The sequence below is a fragment of the Durio zibethinus genome, chromosome 9 (assembly GCF_047325235.1).
Source record: "Durio zibethinus cultivar Kanyao isolate XHJ-2024 chromosome 9, ASM4732523v1, whole genome shotgun sequence".
Taxonomy (NCBI): Eukaryota; Viridiplantae; Streptophyta; class Magnoliopsida; order Malvales; family Malvaceae; genus Durio; species Durio zibethinus.
Genome location: NC_143170.1, coordinates 25,371,112 through 25,385,325, shown reverse-complemented (window position 1 = coordinate 25,385,325; position 14,214 = coordinate 25,371,112). Strand labels below are relative to the sequence as shown.

At 28.7% G+C, this 14,214-nt stretch overlaps 3 protein-coding genes across 3 annotated transcripts; 2 read left to right on the top strand and 1 right to left on the bottom strand.

The window, feature by feature from the left end:
- Window positions 1–1,156: 1,156 nt before the first annotated feature.
- Window positions 1,157–5,811, bottom strand: LOC111312443 (microtubule-associated protein RP/EB family member 1A-like). Its single transcript, XM_022912698.2, has 8 exons — window positions 5,402–5,811; window positions 4,042–4,110; window positions 3,856–3,942; window positions 3,126–3,232; window positions 2,880–3,001; window positions 2,653–2,717; window positions 2,186–2,299; window positions 1,157–1,544 (listed from the first exon to the last, which is right to left on the bottom strand). The coding sequence occupies exons 1-8, from the start codon at window positions 5,507–5,509 to the stop codon at window positions 1,419–1,421; spliced, it is 798 nt and encodes a 265-aa protein (XP_022768433.1). The 5' UTR covers window positions 5,510–5,811; the 3' UTR covers window positions 1,157–1,418.
- A 310-nt stretch (window positions 5,812–6,121) lies between these two features.
- LOC111312450 (small ribosomal subunit protein uS4y) lies at window positions 6,122–8,084 on the top strand. Its single transcript, XM_022912710.2, has 3 exons — window positions 6,122–6,286; window positions 6,733–7,114; window positions 7,698–8,084. Exons 1-3 carry the CDS (start codon window positions 6,259–6,261, stop codon window positions 7,879–7,881), a joined length of 594 nt encoding a protein of 197 aa, XP_022768445.1. The 5' UTR covers window positions 6,122–6,258; the 3' UTR covers window positions 7,882–8,084.
- A 4,584-nt stretch (window positions 8,085–12,668) lies between these two features.
- On the top strand, window positions 12,669–13,650 carry LOC111317423 (pectinesterase 3-like). The gene has a single exon (XM_022919853.2). The coding sequence runs from the start codon at window positions 12,815–12,817 to the stop codon at window positions 13,505–13,507; it is 693 nt and encodes a 230-aa protein (XP_022775588.2). The 5' UTR covers window positions 12,669–12,814; the 3' UTR covers window positions 13,508–13,650.
- Window positions 13,651–14,214: the final 564 nt, after the last annotated feature.

The following is a 14,214-nucleotide window of genomic DNA, read 5'->3' as shown; positions in this document are numbered from 1 at the left end:
TGAAAATGTCTTAAATTCGAATCCTGTCAGTGATCATTTATTGTGGTTATTTCGAATGCACGACCTGCTACCACTTCTTTTAGAGTGTCAAGTATGACACATTTTACCATAACCTAAGAGATTGAGCGGTCTATCTACTTCAGAATTTTTTTTAAATATATATATATATATATATATATTGATATCTATCTCTTTTAGAAGATACTATGCCTTCTTTTAAAATGTCAAGTATGCCACATTTTGCCCTAATCTGAGAGACTGAACAATCTATCTACTTTTAAATTTTTTTAAATATATATATATCAATATCTATCTCTTTTAGAAGTTACTATGCCACCACTCGAACTTGAACCGAGATGCTCTAGCACTGCTTCCTAAGAGTAGTGTGTCTACTGATTTCACCATAGCGGCTTGCTCGAAATCATAATAAGCCATTTTTTATTCAATCGTCAAGATTGAAAGTAAAGAGGTCAATTCAATGTAAAATGTGAAAAAAGTATTTAATTTAAATTTATGAATAAAAATTCATTTAAATAGCAATTTGAAGGTTCAAAAAGAATCTTTATTATTTATCGTTTTATTTAATTATCCTTTTATTTAATATTTAATTTTTTCAACAAAGATTTTATAGTGTGTTTTCCTAAAAGAGATTCTTTTAGAGTATAAAGAATGACACATCTTATCTTAATCTGAGAGACTGAACAGTCTATTTAATTTTAAATTTTTTTTAAAATATATATATATTGATAATTAATTAAAAAAATATATGTTTTGAAAAATAAAGGTAGCAAGAGATGCATTTTGCAGCATAGGAAATCTTAACAAGGATAGGATAAAGGTTAAAGCTGAATTTGGTCCAAATTATTTAAATTCTAATTTTTAAGTCCTACTTCAATTTTAATAAATTTAATCCTATACTTTTTATTAAAAATAAATTAAAAAAACAATTGATAATCATATTAAGATTGGATGATATAAAATTTTGGTGATTACTTAGTATGAAGGTGATTTAATTTTATTGAACACCGAATTACAAAAGATCATATTTTATTTTAATTAAATAATAATTAATATTTTTTAAATATTTTTTATCTTTATTATTTTGTAAATTCAATTGAACATGTTGTATCATCAATAAAAAAACCACGTAATCAAATTTAATTGAAGTTTAACACTATTCCTTGCATTAATTTCTCTAAAAATATAAGAATTACATTCATTAAAAAAGGTTCAGAGATCAAAACAACATGAGTACGAAAGCCTCAAAACAGCAGCAACTACTGTTGTTTTCTTATATCACTATTTCACTAGTAAGCTATTCAGTAATTCAATTCATAGCCATCCATCCAGCATATTTGAGAGGAGAAAATTGTTACAGTGTTACTTGGAGCCCCAGCTGCCTTTTCATTTGTTAAAGCTCAATGGTCATTTTCCTCTTCTGTTTCATCAGAATCAGCATTTTGGCTGATATACTCTTGAGCTTCTTCCAGTGCAGATTCTTTTGCATCAGCAGCATACAGTATTTTCTTTATTGCTATTGCCATCTGCATTTTTTTTTTTTTTTCAATATGCATGTAATCAGAAAATGAGATTATAAAAAATACTTTGATCCAGGCAGCATAAGTTTGCATCGATAATCATTGACAAACAGTATATATCATGTTAAGAAATGCAGGCCTATAAGAACAATTATGCTATATTTCTGACTTTTACCTCAAGATCCTTCCACTTAATGAATTAGGTGAAAAAACAAGAAAAGGCAATTCATGCACTCTAAGTGCAATTGAAGTCCTTATAGGCACGTCATCGTATCAAGGGAGAGGAAAAATATGAGTACGAAAATCAAATTAAAGCCCAAGGACCCATAAAAGAGCAGATTTCTTGATTGGTATTTCACCTAAAATCAATACAGAGCAATCCTAACAATAACATCAAAGGGGTGCAAGGGCTAAATGACATCATATTAGTACATAAAAGTATATGACACAGCCAGTAACCTTGACAGCTAATAGCACCTCTCTTGATGTCCTGGGTTTGATTACATGCAACTAGAGTTAGCAACAGATCCACCGATGGGCAGCTAATGGATCATATCAAGATTTATGAGCAAATTAATGACTACCCAAGAATGCATGCATATACACACTTGAGAAAATGTGAAGGAGGGCTTAGTAGGAACTCTTACTGGAAGATTCCCCACTTCAGGAGTCTGACAAAGTATCTCAATATCTCGTAATTTAGCAAAGTAAAAATCTCTTTCCTTTTCCAAAAGGTTGACAGAGAGCTTCAAGTCAGTAACCTATACAAGAGAAATATGAAATGGTATTAAATCACGTCAAATAACAAAATCACGAAAGAATATTGGTTTCATTGTTCAGACAGTGAATTACTCAAATTCCTAACTCAAATATGCATAATATACTTGAGAGGGGGGGAAAAAGCGTTTGGGAGACTAAAAATGCTTAAGACAATTGTTTTTTCCACTCTAATAAAGTAAGGCAAAATAAATGTGCAATGGCAAATTTACAGTGCATCACCAAGCAAATATAAAAGGGGAACAATCCAGGTCAGACAGCCATCAAAATCACTAAAAGCATGGTAAAAATGAATGAATAGATGATTAAAAAAAACAGAGAGCTCAAATGCTATTACCTCCTTGGACAAAGCCTGGACATCCCCTGAAGATGCTGCTACACCCGTCTTCCCTTGTTTGGAAACTGACACAATAAGTGTCAAACAATGGTGAGAAGAGTTAGTGGTAACTGGTAGGCAAGAAACAATTATGAGGATGATTAAATGCATAAAAAAAATACAATATATGATATTAATGCAAAAGAAATTGCATTGCACAAGCAGACCAGAGTTTTTAGTAATCCCACCTGTATCTCCAGAGGCAGAGTTATGGAGATTGTTTGCTTGCAGAGATTTTGAGCTCTTATTAGTACCCTTTGAGTTCCGCTCTTTGCCACCTTTAAGTCTTCTTTCAACAGGATCATAATTCCTTTGAAATCACACAAGTAATAAAATAATTCAATTATAATGTACTAATAATGTCAAGGAACATGAGGGAGGAAGGGGGGAGGGGAGGAGTGAAGATTAATATAATGACAGGAAGAATAGCTTACTCATTGATAATTCCACCATTCACAGAATCACAATACCGTTTTAGCCATTGTAGGAACTCCAAGTTGTCCAAAGGTCTGCCTTTAACAAGTCTATTGACTTCAATATGCTGCATATGGCAAAATTATCAATGAAATAATTTGTTATCTAAATAATTGCAATAAAACTAGAAAATACTACTTTTTCACATTAAGATTCAAATAAACCACTAGTAAATCTAATTCATAGGGACCTATTCATGTGATAGCTTATGCTCAATTGTCCATGGTAACAAACAACACAGGGATTGATGTCAAATCTTAATTCATGTGAAGTTTAAGCTTCATCTCCTACAAAAGCATCTAACTGTAAGACATCATCCGTTGTTATGCCAAAAGCAAAATGCTGCTTCTCATTAAGAATCCCACCAATGGCAACATAACTCTTTATATATTTTCTATCAGAGATCAGCCACAATTTTATTTTGGCCTAGCAACCAAAAGAACTGTAACTCACACATGAGGATATCAGATGAAATGTCATTGAGATTTCTAAAATGCCATAAATTTACTCAACTTTATGCTTACTTTATTAAGTTTTTAGTGATCCATATGCAACCAAATGGGATGAAGCATACTCTCAAGGTTCTTTTTTCTTTTATTCTTTTAAAACACGTGTAGTAAAAGAAAGGACAAAAACTTCACATAGTAGGCATTAAAAAAGAAAATATACAGTAAATAGAGATAGACTTACCTTTTCAATTTTCAACTTGTTGAATACTTCTTGTAGAACCTTGTAATTTTGAATCATATCATATTCTGTCTTTGCATCAAAATTCACCTGCATTCCAATTAAAATCAGGGAAATTATTAGTGATGAAAAGTAACTGAACAAAAGACATGAGGAAGATGAAATAAATACAAATCGGCTAATTCTCACCTTGTGCATTGGGACAACTCCTGGATAGGTCATATCTATCATCTGACACTGCACAGCACCAGATGCAGCCTGGCAACAAGTAGTTTTAAGTGAAGAAAAATAATTAACATCAATATTTAAGAGAATAAATTTTAAAAAAGCAAAGTAAAATTTTATCAGTGAACGGAATGACTGTGCTAGCCATAAACCAGCGATTTTTCAGTTCAGTAAGAATTGGAAACGAAGGCATAAAGCTTAAGCAAAAGTCCTCACATGAATAAAACACATCTCCAACAGAATATATGAAAAGCCAAACAGCAATCACCTACTCATTAAACCAATCAATCTCTTAGGGCCAATTTTTCCAGTGAAAAACCACAAAAGCCCTGAGTCCCAAGAGTGGCCACTTTAAAGTTAAAAAAAAAAAAGTACAAGGATAACACATGTCCAAATCAACCCTTTTAGAAGTTAGAACCTTACCAGGGACAAGGAGACTGAACACTAGGGATCAAAATATTAGAAATATGCAAATTATCACCCACTTTTGGTCCTTATATAAATTCCCATGTGTTCCTCAAGTTATTCTAGTTATCATCCCATCTAGCAAGAGGAGAATGTAAATCATTCGCAATTGAAAACAAAATGGTTGTCTTGTCTTAAACTTTGTCTTGTCTCAAACTTTGTTTTGTCTGAAACTTATCCTAATCTACAAAAGCAAGCACAGGAAGAATGTCTGTGAAATTATTTCTCTGCTTCTGTCTATATAAGTGGAATCGCTGGGTGACTCACTACTGTCCATCCATAATGATAGATAAAGTCTCAAATCACATGCAGAAATGGGATAGATTAATTTGTAGGAATAAAGAATCAACACTAAGGCTGAAAAGTGAAAGCCTGTCAATGGCAACAAAATAAAAGAGAAAGAAAACCAACATTCTTGAAGTAAATCAAAGCAAGATTAACAATAAATAAATAAATAAATTCAAACATCAGGAGACCTTTAACACAATGCTATCTTGCAACAGTGAATTGTTAACATTAAAAATTTATTGAAATGGCCAAAATAATCCCATTTTAAATAAAAAAATCTCTTTCTTGTTTCATATAGTTCTTAGTCAAGAAATAATTTGATTTAAAAAAAAAAAAAACCCATTTCAAAGCAAACTTTGTTATTTCCAACAAAAATTAATCATTTCTGTAAGAACCAACATTACCCATCAAAAAACCATAAGCGCAAAACCAAAGAGGTAATACATATGCATATAGAATGTAATAGAAAACAATAAAATTCACAAAAAGCTAACAATCATTGATAAAAACAAGCATTACCCATAAAAATGACAATAAAATAAAATATATAAATATATAAAACATAAATTACTTCTTCAATACGAGAGAGATTAAGCTGAAGCCTGCTGTTGATCCACGTTAAAATCTCATTCCTTCCAACAAAGTAAGCACTATCCATCATTCCTATATTCGACGCCATTTTCTCTCTTCTTTTTCTTCCTGTTTTTCTTTTTTTATTACTATTATTTTGCTTTTAGCCTCACAAATTCAAATAAGATTTCTCTAATAACATAGAAAGAGAAGAAGAGAAGAAACCCAAAACAGAGAACAATGTGGGTAGTAAGAGGAAAGATTAAGGCGTAATACAAGGAAGAGTTTTTTAAAAATGATTTTCAATTTTGGATTTCGAATTTATTAGAATTTTTAGAACTGAAAACACGGAAGGAAATGGATGGCTGACATCTGAAAAAGAAAACCCGAAGCAGAAGAAAGAAACCCAATGGCCGTCTGCTGACACCGACCCTTTTAATTTCCCCATTTTTTTTCTTCTTTCGGATAATTTTTCTTTTTTTTATTATTACTATTCTCGAAAACAATTATTCTCTTGCCAATGTGCCATCCAAAAATGTGTATGTTTTAAAAAATAATATTTTAAGAACATTTAATTTCAGAATAAAAGGAGAGGAATACTTTATGAAAAATATTGGGCTTTTAACCCTTTGGACATCATTTAAGTTAGTATTTACTGCTAGGCTGGGCCTGAGGAAAAATAACTTAATCTAAATAAATCATGGTGTTTGGCAACTGCAATTTTTGAGTTCCAGGATTAGGGTTTTACATTTTTAGAGGTCTCTTATAAGCTCCCCATAGCCTCGGTTGCCGCCGTAGTAGACGAAAGCAGCAGAGCAACAGTGTTAAGAGACACGGCGCCTCAGCCCAACAACAACCATGGTTCACGTCTCATTTTACCGCAACTGTAAGCACTGTCTTTTTCTTGTTTATATATTTCTTTAACAAATCTTTCTTTGAACTTTGATCTGCTTTAGATATTTTCCATAGGTCTTATGTTGCTTTTTGATTTGTCTTTTCTTTTCTTTTGGCCTAATAGCTTCGTTGGATCTTGTTCTTTGATAGAAAAGAGAAATTGGGTTTTGTTATTTGTGATTTTATATTAGATATGCATAGTAAATTGAGGGTTGTCTAGTTGGGTAGAGGAGGGTCAAGGATATCGTAGGTAGTTGACAAACCAGATAAACCAAAAGAAAAAAAAATGTGGGTATTTGTTTTGATTGATCTTAAAAACAAAACGGTGTTGACTTTGTCCTAACAAAATTCAGTGTCTAAAGCAGAAGTGCATATGTTGGTTTGATAAATGATATGTTGGATTATGATTTTTTTTCTTCACATTATAAATGATTACAGATGGGAAGACATTTAAGAAGCCTCGTCGTCCTTATGAAAAGGAGCGATTGGATGCTGAGCTGAAGCTGGTGGGAGAGTATGGGCTGCGATGCAAGAGAGAGCTTTGGAGAGTTCAGTATGCTTTGAGCCGTATCAGAAATGCTGCAAGGGATCTGCTGACCCTTGATGAGAAAAACCCACGTCGGATCTTTGAGGGTGAGGCCCTTCTTCGCAGGATGAATCGATATGGGCTTTTGGATGAGAGCCAGAACAAGCTTGATTATGTCTTGGCCTTAACAGTGGAGAACTTCCTTGAGCGCCGCCTTCAGACTCTTGTATTTAAGGCTGGTATGGCTAAATCTATCCACCATGCCCGAGTGCTCATCAGGCAGAAGCATATCAGGTGAGCTTTTATAACTTTTTTTTAATGCCAGTTTAGAAGTAAGGCTATTGGTTTCAACTTTTCTCCATTATGTTTCTGACACATTCTTTTTTCTGGATGATTAGCTTTATAAATTGTAATTTTCTTGATCCCCTATGACTAGTAACTGGTTAAACTGTAAAATCAATATGATTTAGTAGTAAAATATGGGTTATTATATCATTAGATTGTAGGAAATGGACAAAACAATGGTTCACTTTTTTCTTTTGAATGGGGGAATTTTTTGCCTCTATTACTTGAATATTGGATAAATATTGTGGCAATTTCCTCTGGTCTGTTGCTTCTGGTTATGCCTACGTCTAGCTTTTTTGTATCAAATTGTTTTACTATTGATCTATTAGCTGTCAGATGTTGGAACTCTCTCGCTCTATATTTTTGTTTGATTTTTGTTTGATTTTTATACGAGTAATTTTGTTTTTATTTGATGTCTAATTATGTTAGTTTATCCTATTCTGTTTGAATATTTTCTGTTTGTGTTTATATTATTGCAGTATAATTATCTTTTGCCCATCAATACTCTGCTCAATTTATTCTGGCTGTACAGGGTTGGCAGGCAGGTGGTCAACATTCCTTCTTTCATGGTGAGGGTTGATTCACAAAAGCACATTGATTTCTCTCTCACTAGTCCGTTTGGTGGTGGACGTCCTGGAAGAGTAAAGAGAAGGAATCAGAGGGCAGCTGCCAAGAAGGCCGCTGGTGGAGACGGAGATGAAGAGGATGAAGAATGAGTAATGGGTGGTTTCTGATCTTTTGGGGATAGTTACAGTAGGACTATCTCATCTAAGCTAGTTTTACATGACTTACAAATTGATGTCTTTGGTGTTAATTTGCATAAGTTTTTATCTGCTATCTTTTATGGACATTGTACTTAATGTCCCCTTTTTTTTTTCTTATTATATTGAAGTATCAATTAATTGATTTGGCATGGAAATTTTGGATTTTGAAGCCGTGGATGATGCATGGTTGATATTGGTTGGAATTAAGATTTTCATTTCTAAATTGGAGGGATTTGTGATTGGATCTTTGTGTTAGATCTCATTAAGCAGTATGATCTAGTAAAAAAATCCAGAAATGAAGCCTAGAGTGAGCTGTGATTTTCTTGTTAGGCAAAGCCTCAAAGGCAATGAATGATAACAGTTCCTTTTCAGGTTGACGATGTCGTTAGCCATGACTTAGCTGACAAACTATTGTTTTGTACTATTAGAATGTTTGAAGTAGTTTCTAATTGCGGTTGTTATCATTTGCAGCATCACTATATTTGCAATATCATTATAATAATGTAATTATCGACCACATTTATCTTATCATTTGAAATTTGAAATCATTTCTTTGGTAATTTTCAACTTTGTTTCTTTGAGCATTTCTTTATTACTTTCCCTCCACACTTTCTTTTTAATTCACCAAAATAATATCTTTGATTTTATCCAATATTTTCGATATTTTACTATAATCTTCATTTCAAGATTAATAGGTTCAACAATATTGTTTTTGGTATATTAATGTAATATCCGGTGCTTTTCTTTTTTGTTGGTAGTTAAATGTTCTATAAAAATATATTATTTTGCTACATTAATGTAATATAATTAGTTGATAATTATGTTTTTTTTTTTTTTTTACATTTTATAAGTGTAATTGTTGAGGGAAGTGCAACCTAAAATATTTTTATTTTATTTTATTTTAGAAGACAATTGAGTAAAATATGTCAATAGAAATCTTGTATATCTGCTGAACCAAACGAATGCATAACATGATACGGAGAATATCAACATTTATTGATCTTTATAGAATTTGATCTGATTCAATTTTGGATTAATAAGAACACAAAGTGATTTCAGTAATATTATAGGAAGATTCTCATTGCCAAAATCAATGTAGGATTTTTGGACCAAATGCTCCCTAGTAATAGGATGGCGATCCCCTATGATCTCCAGCCTTAGATAACTGAGCACTGCATTTACTAGGATTTTTAGGGGACGATTACTTTATGGAATTTAGATTTTTCTAAGATTTTATTTTTTGTAATATAATTTTTACGTTTGATTTATGAATTTTCAAAATTTAATAATTTTAACAGTGTTAAAAAAGAAGAAATAGTCTGAAATAAAAAATCCTCATTTTCTGAAATTTTTAAAGATTTTTGACAAAAAGTAAGATTTGTCTTATTTTTATCCTAAATAATTAGTATTTATGATCTATTATATCATTTAATATCATAAGTCAAAACTCAATTAATATGCACACAAGCATTCGAAGTCCCAATGTTTGATGTCTAACAACACAGGGATAAATTTTATTTTCAAAAAATAAAAATTAATTCAATTTTATTTATCATTTTACTGAGTTTAATTCAGTTATTTTAATTTATTTTTTGATTGAGTTTTTACAAATAATTTGATTTTATTTAACAAAAATATAATAATAAAAATTATTAACGTATGCATATTATGTTAATAATATTTTAATTATTTGAAATAAAATAAATATTTATAATAAAATATTTATTTTCAGTTGATAAAAAATGACAATAATATAAAAATAGCAATCAAAGTATTTGTAAAAATATAATATGAACAAATACTTTTTAAAATTATTTAATTTCTATAAGAACAACATTTATATTTCATCATACATTGTAATTATTGAGAAGATATTAAAAAAATAATTAATTAATTTTTGCAAAAAAAAAAAACAAATATTACATTTTGCTTCTTAAAACGTAATCAAGTATTAAAAATTTTTGTATATTACTTTTATTTAGAATAAAATCATAATCAATTTGTCTAATAAATTGATAAAATAATATTTATCCAAAATCAATAAATGATGTTTGTTAATATCATAGTCTCTAATCAAATACACAATAGTTGTTATTAACAAATATTGTTTTATAATAAAATTTTGTATTAAAAAATTCAGTATTTTATGTACTTAATTTACTAAATTAATAAGATGTATAATATATAAATTAATTTAATTAAATCTCTTGCAAATTAAATAAATATGTTATAAAAATGTTAAGTAAATGATTTTATGAATATTACATGTTATTTATGTGTCGTTCAAAGCAATATAGAGAAAAGACCAATTGAATATTATTTATAAATGTCACATGTTAATTATATATGATATATAGATTATGACTATTTTTATAAATGTCGGTTGTATATAAATAGATGACACTTAGCTATAAAAATATATAGTTGTTCTTATAAACGACTATTCTTAATAAATATCATCTATTATGAAATTTTGTTTAAAAATTTTAGTATTTTGTATATTTAGGTCATGTTTGATGCATAGGATTATTGATAGGATACGATGATAATCATTTTATATCATATTTGATTTGTATTTAAACAAATAGATAAGAATTGATAGGAGGATTAATATCTTATTAACATAGGATTATTCAATCCTTTTTAAATAGAGAGAATTATTTTTAATTATTGGAATTAAACTTATGTGCCTAATTATATATTTAAAAATTATATCAATAATTTAAGTTATATAAATTTTGAAGAAAAATAATTTTGATAAGTAAATAAATTATCCTATCTTAATTTTTGCATAGATTAAACACAAAATAAGAGGACATTATTTAATCTAATCTTATTTATAATATTATCTTATTTTATCCTATCATAATCTTATATAAACATGATATTAATGTATTTAATTAACTAGATATATTAAATAGTCTGTAACATTATATATATTTGATACACGAGATATAAATGATGTGTTTGATATATAAAATTATGATATAATAATATAATATTATAATAAAATAAAATAAAAATAATGTTATAATATTTTATGTTTATTATGTAAAAGGATTAGGATAAGATAATTTATTTATTAGTCAAAATTATCTTTTTTCAAATTTATACAATTTAAATTATTAATGTAATTTTTAAAAGTATAATGAGACATAAATTTAATCTCAAGAATTAAAAATAATTCTCTTCACTTTAAGAGGATTGAATTATCCTATACAAAAAAGATGATTAATTTTTTTTACAATATTATCCATTTTTTTAGATACAAATCAAATATAATATAAGATGATTATTATCATATCCTCTTTATCATTTGATGCATCAAACATGATCTAAATATATTAATAAATTATAAAATTCATTTATAGTTTATGCATAATGTATTAAGTAAGTTAAATGTCATATAAATATATATATATTTATTTAATATATAAATATATAAATATATATAATGTTTATATATATATATTTATATAATATTTACTTAATATATATACTAAAAGAATTCATTAAATAATTTTAAAATTTACAGACCAAACACTCTTTTAAAATTAAAATGAAGTGAAATTGCTCAATTTGTTTCATAAAAAATGACTTTCAGAAAATGATTTTTGAAAAATATTTACATTTTTTGAATAGAAAGAAATTATCTTTTGTTTGGATGAGTTAAAGAAAAATATTTTCTATTATTTCATTGTTTTTTGAAAAATCTATTTTCCCAAATAATATTAATATAACTATTAAAATATTAAAAATTATTTATTATTAAAATATATTAAAAATTTTTATTATTAAAATTATTAATATTAAAAAATAATTATATTTTAATAATAATATTTAATATTAAAATAATATGTTAATATAAAAAATACTTAAAATAAAACTATTTATTATTCTTTATATTATTTATTAATATATTATAATATTATATATTAATAATATTTATTAATATTTTATATTAATAGTATATTATTTATTAACAATATATTATTTATTCATATATTATTATAATATTTATTAATTAAATTAATAATATTTAATAGTTATTAATATATTATAATATTATTTCTTAATATTATTTATTAGTATATTATATTAATAGTATATTATTTATTAATATATTATATATTAATATAATATTATTTATTTATTAATATATTATTTAGGAATATTATATTATTTATTAATATATTATAATATTATTTATTAATTTTTTTATTAAGATATTATATTAATAGTATATTATTTATTCATATAATGTTATTTATTAATATATTATAATATAATATTATTTATTAATATAATATTGTTTGTAAATAAAATTATACTCAAAAGTATTAGTAAATAATTATGTTAATAGATAGTTCTTTTTCAAAATTTTTTTTTTCTTTTTAAATTCATAAGATAACTTTTTTAAAAAAAATCTTGTTTTTTATTTATCAGTAAATTATTTTTTGTTGATCAATTAATTTTTTACCAAACAAATACCTAAAAATGTAAAAATTATTTTTTTTGAAACAATCGGAGGCCATTATTCAATTCTAATTTGAAATCACAATTGTGAATAATAATATATATATATATATATGTATAAAGAGATTGTCTAATTGTTTTTATCTATCTTCTAATTGCTATGGGCACGTAACTATTTGACCCACAGTTGCTGCCTGCGGGATAAAAAATCCGCGTCCAACGAAAAGTAAAACCCAATAAATAATGAAAACTTTGGTCACATCTTTTTTGAAGTCATTTCCTTCCAAATCCAATCCACAGAGTCAAAGATTCTAACAATCCAGACCGGACCTTAAAAACCCCAAAACATGTAACTTCCTTTAGGTTCTGACCGTATCGTCAAACGAAAACAAGACAGAAGAAACTCGACATGGATTCCGTTAACTTCTTCAAAGGCTATGACAAAGTAAGCCACCTCGAAAACCAAAACCATCACCAAAGAATCACTCAAAGACCTGCCTCAACCGCCATAACCATCTCTGCAGTCCTCCTCTTCACTTTGGTCATCGGCTTAACGCTTGCTCCGTTGATGCTGAAACCCATCAAAGAACCTACGCACACAGACTCAATCAGGACGATCTGCAACGTGACTAGGTACCCGGAGTCCTGTTTCACAGCTCTGTCTTCTCTCAACGCCTCTACAAAACCTGACCCAGAAACCATCCTGAGCCTCTCTCTCCAATTGGCCATCACCCATCTCTCGAACCTCTCTTCATCCTTCAAATCCCTCAACGATCTCCATTTTCAGCCTGCTTTAAAGGACTGTATAACCTTGTTTGATGACGCGCTGAACCGACTCAATGACTCGGCGTTGGTAATGAAGGGGGGTTCTGGGAAGGAGCTACTGTTGACCAAGGAGAAGATTAGTGATATCCAGACTTGGATTAGTGCCGCAATGTCTGATCAGGACACGTGCAATGATGGGTTGGAAGAGATGGGATCGACGGTTGCTGGTAAAGTCAAATCTCAAGTTCAAAGCTGTAAAGAGTCTATTAGTAACAGTTTGGCTATTGTTGCTAATATGCAACACCTTCGACAGAAGTTTTGTCGCACTATGCACTGAAATGTTCTTTTTTTTTTTGCTACGTTTGCTTTAAATTTCTGGTCTTCATATGTAGGGTTATTGTTATGCATTTGTAAGGTGTTGCAAATATAAATGTGTAAATTTTACAGGTTTAAATTAATATCTGTTTTGTTATTCCAAAATTATGTCCTGGAATTTATTTCAATTTGCTGTTGAGATCTTATATCAATTTTATTTTATCTTTGAACTTTCCTTCTGTATCCTTTGAGATACCCTCAGCATCATACAGCTAATGGTAGAGATTCTCCAGCCTGGAATTTCTCTTGTAAAAGGAGGATTTTGTCTCAAATTTGCATGAGATATTGCCAGAAGCATGGTGGGAGAAGTGCCCCTGATGATTGAAACTGGAATTGGCTTTTGGAAATCTCCTGCTATCGATTGACAGCAATTCTATTCTTTAGTTTGCTCTTCCCAACAGATTGCCTTCTAAAATATAGCTCTTCTAAATGTGATTTACGTCTTGATAGTATTCAAGATGCCCTGAATATTTTGAGAGATATACTCTTGCCCAGACTGTCTGGTGTTTCTCTAGTGCCATAACTCTTTTGGACTGAATGACTTTTTTGCTTGCAGCGACGGATCCAGGATTTATATTCAGTGGGCAAAAATATATATAATACTAAATATATATAAGTTAACTAACATGCATAAAAAAAATTATTTTAGTATATATAAAAATAACATAT

What these genes read in the sequence shown, in the direction of transcription:
- LOC111312443 (XM_022912698.2), bottom strand. Translation starts at nt 5,509, where the DNA reads ATGGCGTCGAATATAGGAATGATGGATAGTGCTTACTTTGTTGGAAGG. An exon ending in GAGTTGTCCCAATGCACAAG is followed by an intron (nt 3,943 to 4,041) that starts GTGAGAATTAGC and finishes ATTGGAATGCAG; the next exon opens with GTGAATTTTGATGCAAAGAC. An exon ending in ACAAGTTGAAAATTGAAAAG is followed by an intron (nt 3,233 to 3,855) that starts GTAAGTCTATCT and finishes TGCCATATGCAG; the next exon opens with CATATTGAAGTCAATAGACT.
- LOC111312450 (XM_022912710.2), top strand. Translation starts at nt 6,259, where the DNA reads ATGGTTCACGTCTCATTTTACCGCAACT. An exon ending in CGTCTCATTTTACCGCAACT is followed by an intron (nt 6,287 to 6,732) that starts GTAAGCACTGTC and finishes AAATGATTACAG; the next exon opens with ATGGGAAGACATTTAAGAAG. An exon ending in ATCAGGCAGAAGCATATCAG is followed by an intron (nt 7,115 to 7,697) that starts GTGAGCTTTTAT and finishes CTGGCTGTACAG; the next exon opens with GGTTGGCAGGCAGGTGGTCA.
- LOC111317423 (XM_022919853.2), top strand. Translation starts at nt 12,815, where the DNA reads ATGGATTCCGTTAACTTCTTCAAAGGCTATGACAAAGTAAGCCACCTC.